Here is a 21,172-nt window from a genome sequence, read left to right as displayed (position 1 = left end):
TACATATCCATTTTCAGTGGTGGCCCGGGGAGAAAAGCTCCACATAGTAAATAACATAGCATGCAAATAACATTGGTAAACACAAGATTTAAAAAAAAAGTTTACATAGTTATGAAGTTTAAAAATACAAAAACTACATAGAAAGTACAGTAGTTCCAGTTATCGCATTGTCTGAGACTTGGCTAAATTGACTGCATAGGGTGATTAACAGTTAAAAATCAAACATTATGGATTGCCTTATTAGTGCTTTGTGCTATTGGTCAATGACTTTCAATGTAATGCCTATTGAAACATTATTTTTCTTTTAATTACTCTATGATCACTAACTGTATGTTGTATGCTAGCTCTGTAAATATATCACCCAAGACATGGCTGAAATGGGTCGTATAGTCATCAGGCCATTACTTCTGTAAAAAAGCAATGTATGCCTGGGAAACACAGTGCTTACTGAAATGTGATGTGTATTATTTGAGCTGCAGTTGGAGATGCCTTTACCAGAAGGATCTCCTTCACATCTGAGGCAGGGAGGCAAACAACAGAGAGAGATAGGCTGAGTTACAGCTAAAGCAGGGAGGCAAAGCAGACAGAAGCATCTCATTATGTCAACAATGAGGACAGCCGACTATGGGACTATATTATGGCCACTGTCATTTGAGAAAGTCATATTCCTGACCTCTGGGGCTAGACAGGTTTCTGAACAGAAGTCTCAGGGAGATACATGTGAAGGATGAAGGTAGTTTGGGTGGTGTCCATGAAATGTGTATAAAAGATAAGGGCTGTATTCCTGTAAAAGAGAAACTGTTGTCATATTTCTAAACCACTTAGGGCAAGAAACCTGTACAAAGCCAAAAATAATGGGAGGACAAAGGCCCAAAAACAGGGAGAGATTTTAAATATTGCACTTACAAGCTTTGAGAGTTGCTAAAATAGCAGGTATTTATACTAGTGCATTTTTCAGAAGGATGTGAAGTCTGAAACTCAAATGTCTGTCATTGTTTAGTGACTTCAATCCTGAGTGGTTTGCCAGAAAACTACAAAGTTTATGAAGAACAGACCAAAAATATAAGGCAAAAATCCAGACAGTTGAAAGGCATGACTGTTGTATTTACCCCTATCTATATGCTAAATTGTCTTGGGGAGAAAAGATTAGTATATGTAAAAGTGTATTTGACTGGACATTGGAATTCATTGACAAACTGAATTTTGTGATCTGTAAGAACTAACAATGCATAAATAAATTAAAAAAAAGCATTTCCCAAATAATATTTGTATTACTGCATGCGTAAGCACAATTTTGTATTGATCTAGAATACAAGTCCTAGAAAAGTTTTGTTATACACTGTGAGTCCCTTGGCCAAGCTACTTGAAATCAAACACTCTGTCTAAGCTATTATTCCCAGTCACAGAAAGGAATGCAGGCCTTCCTAAGTGAAGTGCTAAATATAGACCATTTTAAGCTAACATGGACTATTTGATTCTTATTAGTACTTCAGTTCATATGGGGATTTGAACTAGAAAAAGGAATCCTCATGGAAGTGAGAAGGGTTACTTTGAGAAAGCAGGTTCATTTAGTGATTTTTTTTTTTCTTATGAGGCTAGAGGAACTCGGTGCATTGAAACTGTACATACTGTGTTTGGGATAAATTGGAAAAAAAAATCTGAGGTCTTGGTGAACTCTAAGGAGAACTTCAAAAAACAAAAAAAAAAAAACAGCAAGCATTGAACAATTCCTGCTCAATGTCCAGGAAAAAAGTGCAGCCACTGGTCAGCACCTACCCAGCATCCAGCAACAGATACCAACTATACTAGACCAACCTTACACCTTGCTGTAAATCTCAAAACTAAGTACACGTCTAAAAAGACTCAGTGGCCAGTGGAAACTATGTACAAATTGAATAGGCCAGGATAATGCCCACAAATCTAAAAGAGGACTCGTCAAGGCATATATGGCCTTTAAGGATGCTAATGACACACAACTATGGAAAACCCAGCCAAAACATTCTGGATAGGGCTTGGGTTTCATCTGAAGCAGATTCACTTTAAATTTTACAGCTCAACATTAGGTGTGGACAGTACTATTAGGTCACAGATGGCTGATGTAATACATCTTTTGAAATTGTGGCTAGAACCTCTTGCAAATAATTGAGTGGAATTCTAGAAATATTGTCTGTAGAATAAATGTAAAAAGGCACTACCAAACAACTTAAAAAATGAGTATTCTAGTGTGACTTTAAATCTTCGAAGCAGCTAGTTTATTTTTAACTGAAATTGCAAATTTCAAGTTAGACTTGCACACCAAGAGCTAATAGTAAGCCTTCACCAAAGTATTTTATTTGCATTTCTTTACTAGGTTAGAGCACTGATCTCCATGGATCTTTTCCAGACTCAGCCTGGGAACAATGTCTGGTTAAGTGACTTTCTCAGAGTCACACAGTTAGATAATGGAAGCTGAAGGAGTCAAATGCTGGCCCACTGGACCACAGGAGACAGCTTGCTAGCAGGTCCTTAATCCTCTGTGCCAGCTGCCAGACAGATATTTGCTTGTTTGCATGGCTCTTTGTTTGAAGACCAAATAAGTAAAAAATGTTGCCATCTTAGTTATGTTGTTTTAAATGTTCCAAAAAAGGCCACATAGCAAAGTAATGCATGGTTCTTAACAACAATACTGTAGCTGTAAAAACTGTCAATACTAGTCAACAAGCTGTACCTGAAATCATGCCTATGAAATGTGATAATCCTCCATCCCAATTAATAGGGCTGTAGAGTCTGCAATTTTGCCAGTGAGCTGTTAATACACATATTAAATGTACTACTGTTATGAAAGGGAAAGAGCTATAAATGTTACTGGGACTCCTGTAGCATAACTGAATTAGATTACAATATGTTTGCAACCATAAACTGCGTATGCATCAATTTGAAGTAAATTTTGTACATGGACACAAAACGGAATATTTTTTAATGCAGGAAGAAAATCTGTGCAAACAGAGACTAAGGGGAATATTCTATAACACAGGCTGAAATACAAATCCTTCTAAGCACTATTATACTGATATAAAATCTGAATTATTTGTTAGTACTCAATTTGGGAAAAAATGTTAAATGTAGATTTACAATGCGTATTAATTCAATTAATGACTGATTTGTCAGTTTCTACTTTTTGCAGTCTAAAGTCTAATGTTTTTAGAAATGGACTAGGACAGGATGTATTCTGTACTAGTTCAAAAGGTCATCAAAGTTACATTGCAGTACTAGCTTAATGCATAGATACTAAAAAAAACAATAGTTAGCATGAATAAGCTCATGTGATACTAGCTGTATATTATTTTATTACTCAAATAAAACATTATGCAAAATGGCTTTATAAAAAGTGAGATAGTAATAATTAATCTTTACATCTTTAATGGATAATGTTTATTTTGGAAAATCAGCAATCCGACATTTTATTTAGCCATGATCCAGAATGTAGTTATTTTGTGATATAATACTTTTCAACTGAATTTCTAATGTATTATTAATCTGTTTGACATATTTATCAGGATGCCACACAATACTTTGTTAAAACTGCCAGGTATATTTTAAACAGAAAAATAGTTCAGATCCTGCCAGGGGAAATGTGATGCTTTATATAAGGCAAACTGGACTATGCCACAATTTATTCACATATAGCACAGGTTATTGATATGCTACCTAACTGTTGTGACATAGCGAGTTCTGGCAATATATATGTGGCAGATGTATTCAATATTCATGAGGTAGAAATTTAGATTTGCTGTTTAAAGTGTAGACATTGAAATTATATGATAATTATGATTACTGATATAGATGCATATACCTAGAAAATTAAACTTATTTGTATTACATCATACCCACATAACATATGCCAATTTAAAATGAAAGAATGTGTTATTTTTGTTGGGGCTACTTAACTGACAAGTTACAGCTAATCTTATCAAATGCTTTTTCAATGCAACTTTTATTTACAAGTACCTGTTTGTTTCATAGAATCATGGGCATGACTGACATGATTCATTGTACTTTCTGATACTCTCTACATGTCAATAATTTTACATTTTACATCAGTAGTGCAATTACTTTTACTACTAATAATACAGTTTTAGTTAGCTGTATCTGTTTTTCCTTTTACATCTTACGAAAAGGGGATATCTTGTTTTTCAGGAAATGTCTGATTTTAATGTTTGTGATGATTAAAAGGAAAATGATGAATAAGTAGGCCCAGGCAACTTGAGGTAAACAAAGAATTTAATGTCACTTTTGAATTGAATAACCTCAGACTGTAAATGCCTGCTATGCATTTCTAGGGAAACTACTGTATTTTTGGAGACTGTACATTAGAATTGTGACAGTGGATGAATTATGGAACTACTCTTTTGGCTAAATATACTGTGATGGTGGTGCTGTGGTAGCGTTGTTGCCTCACAGTAAGACATTGTCCTGTTCGATTCTCAGCTAGAGCATCTTCTGTGTGGAGACATACGTGAATGGGCGTACCTTCGTTGAAGGTTGTGCGTCAGGGTCAGCAACTCGGCACGTAAAAATCTACTGCCAATCATTAGCGGACCAGAGTTCCGCTGTGGTGACCCCTAACCGGGAAAAGCCAAACGACACAACAACAACTCTTTTGGCTAAATGGAGTAAAATAAGTAGTAATCACATATCATGTAGACTGTTTATTAGGTTATGTTATTATATTGCTTCATCCACATCAGGATTCTGGTTCCACAATGATGTCTGTGAGGAGATGAACTAGGTGAATGTGTACAATCAATAAATGTTTCCTAGGTTTTACCAATGCCTTAAGTTTTTGGAGTATTTATATTACCATTCTTATGCTATTTTACAGTGAGACTGTGGCCATTTCCCATATGTAGTTATTTTTCTGGCTGAGAAAATTTCGACAGGTTCATCATTTTTCCGTGGTCTTTGATTCTGGCACTAAGAATGCTGAAAGTGACCTGAATAGAGCAGCTTGATACCTGCAGCCATGCACTGGAACCTTCCAGTAGTGTGTTCTATTATTCACTGGCTTGGGGATTTATGGAACAGCTTCAGAGGTGGCAAGTTAAAGAATTAATTGTGAAGGCTTATTTAAACTACAGTTGAAAAGATTCAGTGGCCACTATAAAAACAGAACTTGACTGTGGCTATTTTCTGATTAAGCAAAAGGAAGAATCATTCCAGGTGGATATTAAATGGAAAATTCCCTAAAATAACTGAAGCAGATAAAATCAATAAGCAGTACATGCAGTGTTTGGAAGCATTTTTTTTAAACTGTTTGGATGGTGTTATTAATTTCAAGCCCATAAAGAAGGAGAATAGGTGTTAGAATAATTTGCAATGTGGAACTTTTTGGGATTGGAATTTCAGTTGTGATTCATAGGTTCATAGGTAGGTACTAGGCTATCGGCCCAAGGGCCTAAGTAAGCCTAGCCAACAAGGTTCCCTGGCTTATGCCACCCAAGAAAGTTATTTTCCTGTGCCACTGTTGAGCAGAGCCACAGAAGTGATCCCCGGGGTGTATTTCCTATTTCCCATCCAGTCATCAAGATTTTTCTTGAAGAGTGCTAATGAGGAACTTTGTTTTACATAGATGGGTAGCTTGTTCCAGACTATGGGAAGTCTCTGGGACAGGAATGTATCCCTCCAGCATATCCTGTTTATTGTGGTAATAAGGTTTAGGTCCCTAGAGTGTGTAGCTCGGAAAGATCGGGATTTCTTTAGGTGTAGCATGTCCAACAGCTTTGGGTTTGACATAGGTTTATATGTTAGGCAGAGATCACTTCAGAGTAGGCAATATGCTATGGAGTAAAGCTGGGAGGTTTTTGAGATGGTCAGTGTAGGGCATCTGTTTGAGGCCAGTAATCCTCTTTGTGAGGTACTTCTCTGGCCTTTCCAGCTGCTGCAGATGTCTTGTGAGGTACATTCCAAAAGGGGTGTTGTACTCTATAATGGGTCTAATGAGTGTCAAGTAGAAGGAACAATGACCTCTTTTTTCCTGGATGAGAACCCTTTTGTGATGAGGTGTGCCATGTAGAAGGACTTCCTGACTACTGTGGTGATGCAATTATCAAAGGAGAGACTACTGTCCACCTGGGTCCCAAGGTTTCTTATCACACATTCGGTGTTAAGTAGACTGCTGCCTATGTGGTAGTTCATGGGTACAGAGTTTTTACCAAAGGGGATGACAATGCACTTTTTGGCATTGAGCTTGAGACCATGGCTCTGACACCAGGAATCTATCTCAGTGAGGCCCTTCTGTAGGATGTCCACATCATTTGGGGACTCGACTATGGCTCCTAGTTTGCAGTCATCCGCAAACTTTGTTAGCCAGAGGCCTTCTGTGTTAGCCTGTACTTCAGAGAAGTAGATACCAAACAGGAGAGGTCCCAGGACTGAACCCTGTGGTACTCCACTTGTCACTGGTTTGAAGTCATGAAGTCAGATTTGGAGTCTGCAACTTTTACAGTGTGGATTTTATCAGTGATCCATTTAGCAACCCATCTTGTGACATAGGGATTTATACCTAGTTTAGTGAGTTTAGCTATAATTCCAGAATGGGGGGTGGTGTTGAAAGCCTTGGCGAGGTCAAGATAGGCTGTGTGAACCACCTTACCCTTGTCTACGGTTTTGGTGACTGCCTCAAAGAAGTCGATCAGGTTCAGGAGGCATGGTCTACCTTTTACAAACCCGAACTGGGCGGGGTCCAGAGTTTGGAGGTTACCAAAGTCTTTGTTTATGAGTTCCATGGTGATACTTTCCATGGCCTTGCAGACCAGGCTCGTCAGGCTAATAGGGCAATAGTTCCCTGGATTAGTGGTGGCTCCCCCTTTGTGGAGTGGGATAATTGTTGCTGTGCAGCCTTCAGTGGGCACAAAGCCTGATGTGAGGCTATGATTAAACATGGTTCTTAGGTGGGGAGCCAGTTCACTCTGAAGTTCATGTAAAACGCAGCCTGGAATGTTGTCCATTGCCATGGATGCTGTGTTTTTGGTTTTAGAGAGTGCAGCTTTTTCCTGCATAGTTGTGATTACGGGGACTCTGCATTCTTCCTGTATAGGTATGGGCCCTTTAGGGGGTGAGAGGGGGGTAAAGTTAGCACTGAACCTATCTACCAGGATGTTGGCAATATCAATTGGTTCTGTAATTTTCGTGCAGTTATGCTGTAACTCAGAGTAGATCTGGGTGTTGCCATTGAGATTCTTGACATAGCTATAGAATGCTTTGTGGTTGTCCTTAGAATCAGTGGTGATTTTGTTTTTGTAGCTAGCTTTGGAGGATCTTATAAGGGATCTCAGCTTCTTACTGAGGCCGACCAGGGAGCTCCTCCACTCATGGGATTTTACTCTCTTTTGCAACAGTTTCTTCCTTCTGTTGTACAGTTTGTTTATGTCAGGGGACCACCAGATTGGCTTCCTTTTTTTGGAGGATAGCATCTTGGTTCTGTTTGGGATAGCATGATCCATGCACTCATGTAAGTGCATTTGTGTAGGATTCAGCAGTCATAACTGTATTGTCCATTTGCATGGGTGTCATGAAGTTCGCCAGTTATGTCTTCAGAAGCATGAAGTTGGCTTTTGAGAAATTTTTTAACATGGTTTACTTAATGGGGGGTGGGGGCTGGATGTGGATATCTAGGGTGATTAGCTTATGGTCGGATCGGACCAACGAAGAGTCACTCATGTTGGTAATGACTAGGTCTAGGATATTGTTGCCCCTGGTGGGGGTGTGGATAAGCTGATTCAGGGCATTGGAATTTATGAATTCCAGAAAGCGTTGAGTGAAGGAGTTGGTACATGAGTAGTTTTTCCAGTTAATGGTGGGGTAGTTGAAATCACCCATTATTATATTAATATTTTCCAGTATATCAAGAAAAGAGTAGTGGGAATCCTGGGGCATGGTGGGAGATCTGTAGCAAGCTACAATTTGGATTGCAGTTTTGCCCAGAGTTAGTTGTACTTGGATAACCTCGGATAAATTATGCTGAGCAACTAGCCTGGAGGTGTGGATATCCTTAATGAATATGGACACACCTCTGCCTTTGGTGTTCCGGTCCAGGTTACATGGCCGAAAAGTGTGGTATGAGTTATAGCCTGGTAGTGCAGAGGTGCTCTCTGGAGCCTTGTCACTGCACAGATATTGATGTTCTCCACTTTAAGGATTGCCTTGTGTGAGTGCATTTTGAGATTTAGACTTCTAGCATTGAGTAGCATTACCCTCAGTTTTTGCTTGCCTGTTCCTGTTATGATAGTGAATTTGTCATTTGAACCTTGCCTAAAAAAGGCACTATAGGGGCGATAAGAGCCTTAGTCAGTATCTGGCATCACAGGGGCGACAGGTACAGGCCATCTCTGGCAAAGCATCATGGTCTGTCCACCATGCCGTCCCAGGCAGAAAAATACTGGATCCCCTTAGAATGACACCAGAAGCTTAGCCAATTGTTGAAGTCAATCATTTTTTTCCTTGTACTGCGGTATCATTCTGGGCAATGGCAGAATGCTACTCAGGGCTAGGGTCATACCTGTCTGGGCTACAGGATTGGAGAGCTCTTCCATGTCTCTTTTCATGCAATCCAGGGAGGTATGTCTCTGGTCGTTCACACCAACATGGACAATGACAGAGTCATATTTGTACTTGTTGTGGAGTGACCTGAGTGCATGAGTTATGTGGCGGATCCTGGCACCCAACAGGCAGCTGATAGTAACCCTCTCCTTGTTTAGCCTGGTGAGTGGGACATCAGTGTGCCTGACTGTAGAGTCACCTATGACTAGTGTGTTGGGTACAGTGTTTTGCCTTATGGGCTGTGGTTGAGTGGCACACTGAGTCTGTGGGCTGTGTGTCACTTGGGTTGACTCAGATTGAATAGATGATATCCTATAACATGGTATGGTTTTAGACCTCATCATAGCAGCACTACAACATTGCTAACTTTCATAAACACAGTAAACCAAAACAGAAACTCAGACTATCAGTTATCCACTGTTTTCTTAACTCATCTAAAGCTTTTGATACTGACACCAAAAACTCATACATAAGCTTTCTTTATTCAGCCTTATAGAGTCTGCATTCCACTGGTTTCACAGAGGACATTTATTGGGGGAACAACTTATTTGTTATATTGACAACCTGGAAAGGCATTAATGCCCATGCTTGACATATTTATATCTATGTAGGATCTGGAATAGTGACAGCTGCCATGGGGTGAGCTAACTGAATGAAATGGCTGTCAACACTGTAAGTCAAGATAAACAAAACAGCTATCATAGGTTCATAGGTTGGTACTAGGCTATCAGCCCTAGGGCCTATACAAGCCTAGCCATAACAATTCCCTGGCTATTTCTTCCCACACTATTTACTTACCTGGACCCCTGTCTAGCAGGGCGACTGACGTGATCCCCGGGGTGAATTTCCTTTCTCCCTTCCAATCATCAATGTTCCTTTTGAAGAGGACCAAAGAGGCACTCTGCTTGACATGTATGGGCAATCTATTCCAGAGTCTGGGGAGTCTCTGGGTCAGGAACCTATCCCTCTAGCATGTTTTGTTTATTGTGATGACAAGGTTTAGATCCCTGGAGCGTGTGGCTCTGAGGGACTGGGATTTCTTTAAGTGTAGCATGTCCAACAGCTCTGGGTTTAACATGGCCTTGTATGTTAGGCAAAGATTGCCTCTGAGAAGACGATATGCGACAGAGTATATCTGGAGTTTTTTAAGGTGGTCAGCGTAGGGCATCTGCTTTAGGCCTGTGATTCTTTTAGTGAGGTATTTCTGTGGCCTTTCCAGTTGTTGCAGATGTCTTGAGAGGTACATACCAAATGGGGCATTGTATTCTATAATGGGTCTAATGAGGGATGAGTACAGTGGGACAATGACCTCCTTTTTTCTGGAAGAAAAGCCCTTAGTGATGAGGTGTGCCACATAGAAGGATTTCCTGACTGTTGTGGCGATGTGGTTATCGAAGGTGAGACCACTGTCCACCTGTGTCCCTAAGTCTCTTATCAAACTTTCGGTGTTTAGTGTACTGCCACCTATATGGTAATTCACGGATACATGTTTTTTCCCAAAGGGGATAACTATACATTTCTTGGCGTTGAGCTTGAGCCTATGGCTCTGGCACCAAGCATCTGTTTCTGTAAGGCCCTTTTGTAGAGTATCCACATCATTTGGGGATTCAATAATGGCTCCCAGTTTGCAGTCATCTGCAAACATTGTTATCCAGAGTCCCTTAGTGTTGGCCTGTACTTCAGAGAAGTAGATGCCAAACAAGAGCGGTCCCAGGACTGAACCCTGATGTACTCCACTTGTCACTTGTCTGAGCTGGATTTGGAGTCAGCTACTTTTACAGTGTGGGTTCTATTAGTAAGCCAGTTAGCAACCCATTGGGTGACGTAGGGATTAATGCCCAGCTTAGTAAGTTTGTCTATGATTCCAGAGTGGGGGATGGTGTCAAAGGCCTTGGCAAGGTCTAGATAGGCTGTGTGGACCACCTTACCCTTGTCTATGGCTCTGGAGACTGATTCGAAGAATTTAATCAAGTTCATTCCTATATTGCTGCACTAATCACATTAAACACAGCTGAATGTTTTAAAAATTGTTCTCTATATTTTCTTTTGCACTATTTTTATGACCATACACCATGAGCAAACAAATACTGGAACAATAATCTATTGCTCACAAAGTGAGTAATGTTTTGCTTTGTGTTTTCCCCCCACAGGAAAAGTGAAATCTTTCAAATTATGAAATGACATTTGGTTCTGTATATTATAAGGGATTGCCATGTTAATGATGAGTTATATATACTTTACAACAAGATTACTGGGATGGATTGCTTAGGCATTTGCTATGGAAGGATGATTTTACCCTTATTCCTTTATGATGGGTAATGTTCAATTTCCCATCCTCAGTCTTCTCTCGCTCTCTCCCTCGTCTCCTGCCTCACTTTCTTCATGCTTTCCATTCTATCTTTCTAGATATATTCCCTCCTCTAGCTCCTCCTTCTTTCCTCCATCTTTACCTCTCTCAGTCCCCTCCTTCTCCCCTTTCTTTCCATTCCCTTTCATGTCTTGTGTTCCTCAGTATCACCTTAAAGTAGTTGAATAATTGCTAAGTGCCCACAATCTGAAAGAGAATAAGCCACTGTGTATGCAGCACTCTGTGCCAAACCTCTGTTAGTGTCATTAAAAACAATGAACAACCACAGTCCCCTTAAAGACAATGATCTACAGTGGGGAGTAGCATAATGGTTAAGATCCTTACCTTGCAGAATCAAGGTACAGGGTTTGATTATGAGCTCTGGTTATTAACTAGGCTAGTAATAATCTGCAGACTGACAGCCTACTATTCACCTATGAACATATCGGTTTCTATCAGCATCTCAAACGCTGATAATATCAAATCTGATATTGTTGCATCGAGAATGCCGAAAGTTCAGAATGATGAATGGGTAAACAGAAATCTCCATGAGAGGAGATTTCCATTTACCTCAATGTAGTGCAGTCTCAGAGTTGGTATATTTAAGTAGCAGGGGGGTGAAGGTGGGCTTGCCCCCCTGCCTACATCATTTAGTTTTTTTTTTTTTTTTTTTTTTTATTGGCATTCGAAAATTGGATAGTTCAGTCATGTCAGTTCGACATTTAGTGATTGGAACTATTCAGTTTTTGAAATGCTGATATAGAAGTGAACATATGATTGCTTCTAGGAGGCAAATGCTGTCATTGTCACTAGAAATTAGGAAACAATTACTAAAACTTTGCATTACGAAATACTAATTCATAGCCCATTTCAGGGAGAAAATTACATACAAATACTTATTTCTTTCCTGTCAGTAAACTTGTACATATATGCACCAATGAATGCTATGGTATATTGTATTCAGATCTACAACCAAAATTAAAAAAAAAATAAAACACTATTAAAAATAAAATTAAAAAAAAAAAAAAAAATATATATATATATATATATATATATATATATATATATATATATATATTATTATGCAAACCAGAAGTAGGAGCAAAACAATTTTATGCTCCATCCCCTTTTCACTCTGACCTCAATATTATGATATTATTATATCCACTGAGCCAACTCAAAATAAACTTATACAATCAGGAATTTTGAACAGTAGCAATTATGCCCTCAACAATCACCTGTGCCAGTCAGCTGGGACCATATTTTAGGTCTCCCTCACAACCTAGTGATTAATCATTCGCAGCCCTCTGCAATACTTTAAAATATTGCATTCATAAATGCATCCTTGTGAGGCACACACACACACACTAACATATATATAAATATTATATAATGTATGTACATAGAGAGCATTTTGTTAAAGATCCTTAATGGTGGATTTATAAAATAAACACATTATTAAGCCAAATGAAAAGAGAAATTAAGTTTCCAAACTTTACCAAACTCAAATCAACAATGTTAAAGTAAACTTCATCATAAAAGAAATCACTAAAAGTATCAACTTGTCATCCTAGTATGGGTGACAATGAGTCTAAGACTATGTCCAGACAATAAAAGGAGAAAATGGAAATGTAGCACTTTAGAAGAAAAATGAAATCACCATAACAGAGCCTAAACACATAACTATTAACATGGAGATATGGAGGAAATTTCAGGCCAGAAAGGAGAAGCTCGTTGGCTGTTTCTTCCTCTGACACAATCCCATCTGATATTACATCTGAAATAGTCACCTCAGCTTTAGTACAGTCAAAACCTCCAGTCTTATGAGACAAGATACAATTAAAAATAGCCTAGTATAACCAACTTATATATACTTAATATTGCATCATAAACTGATTATGTCTGAAATATCTGGAAGAATGCTGTTCAAGTCTTAATCCAAAAGTGAGGTCTTCTGACAGCCCTCAGTAATTGTAGACAGTTTAGCTTAAAAGCAAACTGCGCAACATGAAGGACAGAATTATCATGGAGCTTATCCAGGCCAATACAAGAAACCTCCATCTCCATGACCTAATTCAGTATGGCTCTATCAAATTTAGAGCTTGTATGCTTGACCTTTTAATTTTTTTAAGAATATGAATGACCACACTGTGTAAAGTTTGACTTGCACATGAAGCTTACTTTCATCTGCTTAAAATCAGAAACAACACTTAATACTATAGAAAAAAATGCAGTGACCTTGACTTCAATCTAAACAAAATGCAGCATTCTGGCATTTGACAATCATGCCCCCTACCAATTTTATAAAAGAAAAACTTTGACAAAATAGTAAAAAAAAAAAAAAAATATTGAAGTCCATGTACAGGGTGAGCTTTTAACTGATACCAAGAGGCTATATTACCACATCGAAAAAGCCATTAATCAAATGGTTTTATAACCAAAAATGCGGTTAATAGAACTCGCTTTTGTGGGGGGCTGTGTCCCCCACATCTCCTGCTAATTATATATACCAATGTCGAGATTGCACTACAGTGAGGAAAGGGCAAATTTTCCGATCTTCACTGTACCGCGATCTCACAATACACAGTTCTTTTATCGGCATTTGAGGGTATAAAGTTGTTCTATTAACAGCTTTTTTGATGTGGTAATATAGATGCGATACCAACATAGCCTCTACTGATAGCAAAGCATATGGAGCTGCCCAGCTGATTTTCCATTCAGATAAGAACCATGGCAATTGCCCCTTGTATATATCTCGTATCAGATCAAATACACAATATGATACTTACATGTAAATGTTATTTACAGAATCTAAGGGTTTCAAGGTTTGTATTACAGCTAAAGGTTACTGCAACAATCTTTCTTCTCTGTATCTTATTGCCTTCTTTGAGGAGACGTGCATGATGTATAGAGTTAATAGATCCCATACTATTTAAAACTCTTTACTTTGAATATGTCTCTTGTACTGCGGTGGTGGTGCTGCGGTAGCATTGTCGCCTCACAGTAAGACGTTGTCCTGTTTGATTCTCAGCTAGAGCGTCTTCTGTGTAGAGACATGCATGAATGGGCGTACCTTCGTTGAAGGTTGTGCGTCAGGGCCAGCAACTCGGCACGTAAAAATCTACTGCCAATCATTAACAGACTGGAGTTCCGCTGTGGCGACCCCTAACCAGGAAAAGCCGAAAGACACAACAACTTTGAATATGTCTCTTGTGACTTGAACTCCAGAAAAGACAGCCTCAGTAAAGGTTAACAGCAACCATATAATAAAGTGTGACAACTTTATATCTTAAAGACTCTCACACCAACAGAAAGCCTTACTTTTCAGTTAAGCTCAGCCCACCAGCTCATACATATGAAAAGGAATAAATATATGAGCACCTATAATATCTAACATGTTCTGTGCATCAAGCATTTTGATGCCTAAAAGGCCATGAACTTATTCACCAAACCTGCAAACCTATTCCTGGTGAAAAATTTGGGATGAAAAGTGCTTTATGCCAGTGAGAAATTCCATATGCCATTTCGGTGCCTGTAAACTTATTAAGTGTGTAATTGTAAAATTATAGCATATTAGCAAATGTGAAGAAACAATGAACAGAAGTTATTCACTGGTTTTGTAACTTTCTACCAAGTCTTCATTAAAGAACAACCATGGCTGATAAATGCATTTATTTAGATTTGTTTTCTGGTGGTAGTGCAGTGACCCACATAAGATCATTTTCAAGTCATGGCTTATTTTATATTTAATAACTGGATAAATACACTGGTCCAAAGACACTTTTTTGATTATAATAAAAACATAGCAATAGAGAGTCCAAAAATAAATTCATATAAAATATTGACAAAAAGAGACATACTAGTAAATAGCTTCCTCCCACCTCCTTCCAAATAAGAAAATAAATGTTTAACTCATTTAAGATCAAAACACGACAAATCCAATCAGCAAATGCCCAGTAGTTTCCTAAGAGTTATGGGATCACTACCAACCATATGGATGTTTTTTACGATTCTACCAATTTTATAAATGCAGTACTGCAAACATAATAAATTATATGACAATGCTTACAGCATAACCTCAGATTGTCACTGTCACTGTTATAAATGGAAGATCAAAATATCTAATTTCCTATAAGCAGACTGATCGCTAAGTAAATAATATGTGCTATATAAGTCAACATAGAATGCAAACATTCCAGCTAAAAAGTATAAACAGCATTAGCAGAAATAGTGTATAAATTTTTTGCATGTATATACTAATTACTGCTGACTTGTTAGCACTTCTAAACCATCCCCTCATGCTATATTTTCACATGTCATTTACTCGAGAATTATACACAAATTATAATGCTACATAAATGCATATAAATAATAAATGTGCTACTGTGACTACATGCTTCAGAGAATGTTTGTACAAGCAAAATAAATGCCTTTAGACAACTATCACCCACATATACAAAAAAAGCTTGAAAAATAACAGCTTTAAAGACTCTCTCACAGGTGGCAGAGAAACCTAATAATTAAAGCAGTTAGAAATTGTTAAAGGCTGCCAGAGTTACTTGCATTAGCTGTGCTAAACTATGGCAAAACAAACTTGAAAATCTAATTTATACAGTTAAGAATTATGTAATTAAACAACAACAACTTTAAATGTAATTAAAAACTGGTCATCTTGCTGTGTCGGGATTTGTTAATGGAACACAAAACAAAATAGTTTTTAATATTTCCGGATGGGCTCTATACTATTAAATAAATTGCACTGAGGTTGGATGCAAAATAAATGTTAAGTACAAGCCTATATACGTATGGATATTCAGAAATAAGTCTTACTTGGAAACAAGTGAGAAAGCCTCTGAGCAGATGGATGGGCATGGGATTAGTTTGATGAGAATGTGTCCAAAAGCAGCAGGGAAATGAGCCCGGGTCACTTTTTCAAAGACACAGCTGAGGGTATTGACGTCTGAAATCTTGCTGTTCAGATCACCACCACCTGAATCCAGAATGTTACCTCCATGAAGTACCAGAATAAGCACTTGAGTTTTACACTTTTTCTGTAGTGACCCATCCTAGGAAAAAAAAACAATAATGGAAAATATCTGTATTACATATAGATTAATTTATGTTTATCAAAATGCCATTGCACATTTTGTTGTAAAGGATAACACCCTGAAATTTCCAAAGCCTGCATTTTTGACATATGCCACTTCATTAGTATACAGGATAACTGCATATGGATTTGCGTATGATAATCCAATGTGCCTTTGCAAAACTGAAGTTAAATCGATAAAGTCACTAGATGTCTTTCATGCAATAACTGTCCTGCTAAATTTATTTCAGTCTTTCCTGGTTACCATGATATAAATAAATTCTTACAACCATTGTATGTCATTTGGCTAGTTCTACAGTAAAGGAAGTGGCAGCAGATTTAACTTTATGTTAAAAAGTCAGAGAAGAAGAATCTGGTTAAATTCAACAGAAGGGAAATATAGAGCAAAGTAACATACCAGAAGGCATGTGTTAGGACTGTGAGGTTGTACTTCACAAAACACACACACACACACACACACACACACACACACACACACACACACACACACACATACGCACACACGCTATTAAATGATTAAAAAGAATGCACTATAACAGTCAAGCATTGAAAGCTGGTACACTGGGTCATGCCTAAACAGGGTGTTTAGACCAGTATAAGAGCCAGGATAACAAATGTAAAATAAGAAAAATAAAAGTGACAACTTAAAGAAGTGACACTCCCAAAATGTCAGCTTCTGGTTGAAAGACAAAGATAAAATATTAATTCTCTTCATAGAATAATACACTTTCCTTTTTTGACCAAGTGATTAATGCATCTCTTATACATATACAAAATCCATCTTCTAAAACAAAGGACAAGTTCTCTTTCAATAGACGTAGGGCTCCATAAGAGTGGAGTGAGCTGTATAATGTCTAGTTTTATTTTGCAGAATGGCATTTATTTTTTTGCAAACATTATATTCATATGTCTGCATAGTGTAAGTAATCACTGTAATGTGCCTTACGTAAATTTAAATATATGCTTTCACAGCCTATGTAAGAAAAACATGAAGCAAGGTAAGATTCTTAGACTTGATATGCAAAAGATAGGGCCAATGCATGACTTACAGAGACAGTCTCTCCATATGAGATTTAACAGCAAGATGGTAGGTGACTAGTGTAAAACATATATTATTATACATCATGCATATACACAAAGGTGTGCATTATTTATGTAAATGACATGGTCTGCCTGTATACCAGCAGGGAAATAAATCAAAGAATGTACTAGGACATGTCAAAGCTGGTAATATAACAGCACTATGATGTAAACTACCCCTATAGCTGACTTTTATAAAACGTAGAGTGCAAACAACCCACTGCAGGCAATTTCAATGACAGACTGGGAGCATGTCACTAGGCAAGCATATCCTCCCTAGAGTCAATGAGTTTTGAGTTTTGAGTTTTTTAGCACAGCCACAATGTAAGCATCTACAGGACAATCCTACCACTTCCACTTCTAGAACCTAGATGCCACCAGTCTATCAGGATAAAATGTATGTGCTGAATGTCCTAGCTGCTCAGTGGTACAAAAAGTGGGTGGAGTCTGAGGCACAAGTGCACCGCACATAGGAGGATACAGCCATCAAAGGTATTACTGTGCTGGTCAGGAACTTGTGTAATTGATACTGTGTGGATGTTAGTTTCCATAAGTGCACAATTATGCATGTGTAATATATAAGTGAAAAGCAAAAAAATAAATAAATAATATATATATATATATATATATATATATTTGTATTGCTCTGATGCAACTGATCATATGGCATGTCAAGCACACAGGCTATCATTTTCTGTGGCACATTGTTGTATGCACTCTGCCCTTTAAATGTCAGTACTTTAGCAACGGATGCTCAGTATTATGACACATACACACACAGACACACACAGACACACACACACACATACACACACAGACACACACAGACACACACATATCCCCCATAACTCTCAACCTGGAAATATCAAAAATCTGGACAAAGACCCATGAAAAAAGGTACAGCAGTCTAAAAATCTGTATGATGATTAACATAAAAGTTGCACACATAATTATGTAACCCCACTCACTACAATGGAATTGTGGGATACCAACTTTTAAATGCAAACTGAAGAACAGACAAAATATAACCATGAAACACAAAATAAAAAGAATAGTGTTTTATTTATATTACTGTTTGAACTTGTATCAGACTTGGAACTCCAGCTGTAAAACACAAACTGTTTTCCTCAACACTCTGAACTGAAGGATGTGTTGAATTCTCTTTTATTTTTTCTCTCTCCTTCACGTTTGCATTTCTTTTTCTTTTTACACAACACCAGTCAAAACATCCATCACGACCTTCTCTGCTGTACACTTCATCTCCCCCTGCTATCATAAACATAAGTTTTGGGGCTAAAATCTTTAATTGTGTACTTACTAACACAACAGCATTGCACCAGTCTGAACACAGCTGCTGTTAACTTTTTTGTGTGCTTTTTGTTTCTTAATGCATGCGTTTGGAGGAAGGGTGTCGTAAGTTGGGAAAAATGCTACCCATACCTCTCAGCTGTCCAGATTTTTACCGAATATTTTGGTCTGTCCCTCATAAAATGTTTGATTTTTTTCCCTGATAAATCATTGAAGATTGAAGTATCTAAATAGTGATATTCACTTGATTTTCTGACAAAAATCCTTCAGAAAATACATGCTAACACAAATGGCATTATTCCATTAACTTTCTAAATTTATAAGAGCAATGTTTAAAACCTGTTCCTAGTTTGTGCCTTTGTAGTCCCATTATTTTAGGCTTTGTCCAGATTCCTAGTACCAACAGGTTGAGACTGAGGTATACTGGTTTGGTTTCAAGACTAAAGTCACTAAATAATGACATACATTTGAGTTTCAGACTTCAAATCCTTCAAAAAATGTATCTTACATAAAACTTGTTATTGTAGCACATTTCTAAATTTAAAAGACTAATATTTAAAATCTGTCCCTATTTCTAGGTCATTGTCCCCCCATTATGTTGGGCTTTGTCCAGATTTCTTGCACTAAGAGGCTGAGAGCTATGGCCACAGGTCACAACCAAAATGAGTCATTGGACAAGCTCACCTTGGTTAACTAAATAACTAACTAACTAATAAATAATTAACAAGAACTACCAACATATCTCACTGAAGGTTGATATCTCAGAAATGCTACCCAAAACTTGTATATCACTACTGTATCAGTAGAACTTGAGTGCACATAGAGGACCTTTTATAGCCATAATTGGTGAAACAGGAAAAGCATCTGTAATAGTACTGACTCAGCTTAACAAAACTGTTTCAGGTTTGCCATCATCCACATCAAAGGCCGGCATTCTGATAAACCACCTATCAGAGTCGCACATCCAAAATTTCAAATGGGATTCATTTTTCTGCAGAGGATGATCCAAAAACCTAGAAATACAGTATATTTTAAACAGAACACATACTAAAACCTTTTACTATTTTAGGGTGGACAAATCAGTGCTGAAAAATTCAGTACCAAGAACTACATGAAAAGTGAACCTAAATCTGTACCCATGTTCATCACTATTCACTGAAATACAATACTGTTCATCTCAACTTAAGTACCGCATTCCAATTTAAAATGTTAAAGCTGTCAGTGATCTACAGGATAGACATATTGCTTTTAGTTGAAGAAAATCATATGCTATATAGCAATAGAACATTATTAAAAAGATTACATCTAAACCAATAAGATACCCAACATGCATAAAAAACTAAGCAAGTGATTAAAACGAGAGAATGCTACACAATGTGATGGACATTATTTCCAATTGGCTGATGACTTCAATTGCTAATAACTACAATAGTTACACTGTGTGTTACACCGAACAAATAGCAGGACACTAACTGAAGTTAATTCTGCTTCCAAAAGCCTTGGCCCCCAACACCACTACATTTCTAAACATCTGCAAGAATTCAGGGCATGCCAACAGACCGTAATGCTGCCACCACTATCACCTAAATGCACACCAACTTATGAAGAAATCACACAAGATAACTAACAGCAGCAAAACCACTGACATCAACATCAAGTTATTTGTAACAGACAATGATTAAAAAAAATAAAATCAATGGGCCAACGTTCTGCATTACTTATTTCTGTGTTGTGTTGTTGTTGTTGTGTCTTTCAGCTTTTCCTGGTTAGGTGTCACCACAGCAGAACTCCGGTCCGCTAATGAATGGCAGTAGATTTTTACATGCTGAGTTGCCGGCTCTGATGCACAACCTTCAACGAAGGTATGCCCATTCACGCATGTCTCCACACAGAAGACGGTCTAGCTGAGAATTAAACAGGACAGCGTCTTACTGTGAGGCGACAACGCTACCGCAGCACCACCACTGCATTTCTATGATAACAGTAAATGACATCAGAAGTAGTTGCTTCAGTCAGCCTACACGGATACATATGAACCTGTACACAATAAAAATGAAACTTTAAGCTGCAACATGCCACAACTGCTAGAAGGTGTTGTTTTTAACATTTCCCTTCATGACTGTCCATGTTGTTTCTCAGAAAAGAACAGAAGGTCAGGTACTAACATTAGTGATGCACCTAACTTCTAAATCAAATACATTGCATCCAAGTAAAGCTTCTAACTAAATTAGCTGCCTGCACTTCCTCAATGATACTTAAAGCAGGGAACATTTAAACTACCAATCTATCTTGACAGGATATGAGTGATGGACAATTATATCCCAGCAGAAGAACAACTAACTTTTCGTATTCATTTTCAATTTAGTTTTTTTTAATCATGTATGAAAAGATGCATGTCATGAAACATATTCAAATATCAATAAAGACTGCCTGTAGTCTCTCTTTTTTTCCATAAAGTCACTGAATAATCCAGTAGGGGTGCACACATTAAAATGGTATAGACCTGTATGACTTTATGACTTAAACAACTACAGTTAGTCCATAACGTGGCTGTCAAGACCAAAAGTGGCAAGATTGACATCTGGCAGTGTTTCTACAATAGTTGCTTTTTGTCTGCTTCTTGTATTCTTAATTAAGCTAAATAATCTGAAACATACTTGTTATTTATTATATATTAAGAGTCACATAATCAGTTTCTCATAAACTGTTTGAAGTAATGGGAGAAGGCAAGTGTTTACTGTTCAATAACATTT

The 21,172-nt window shown here is 37.7% G+C and overlaps 1 protein-coding gene across 1 annotated transcript in view; it reads right to left on the bottom strand.

Annotated features, from left to right (window-relative positions):
* PITPNM3 (PITPNM family member 3) overlaps positions 1–21,172 on the bottom strand; it is a 1,300,985-nt gene that overhangs the window by 1,115,435 nt on the left and 164,378 nt on the right. The window contains exon 6 of the mRNA XM_044054869.1: positions 15,755–15,975. Coding sequence (XP_043910804.1) covers positions 15,755–15,975 — 221 coding nt within the window. The remainder of the gene's footprint in view (positions 1–15,754; positions 15,976–21,172) is intronic.

This window comes from Protopterus annectens, chromosome 13.part0, assembly GCF_019279795.1.
Source record: "Protopterus annectens isolate FY-2018-M chromosome 13.part0, PAN1.0, whole genome shotgun sequence".
In the NCBI taxonomy this organism is placed as follows: Eukaryota; Metazoa; Chordata; order Ceratodontiformes; family Protopteridae; genus Protopterus; species Protopterus annectens.
Note: the sequence above shows the minus strand (reverse complement) of the source record. Positions and strands in the feature narration are given on the sequence as shown.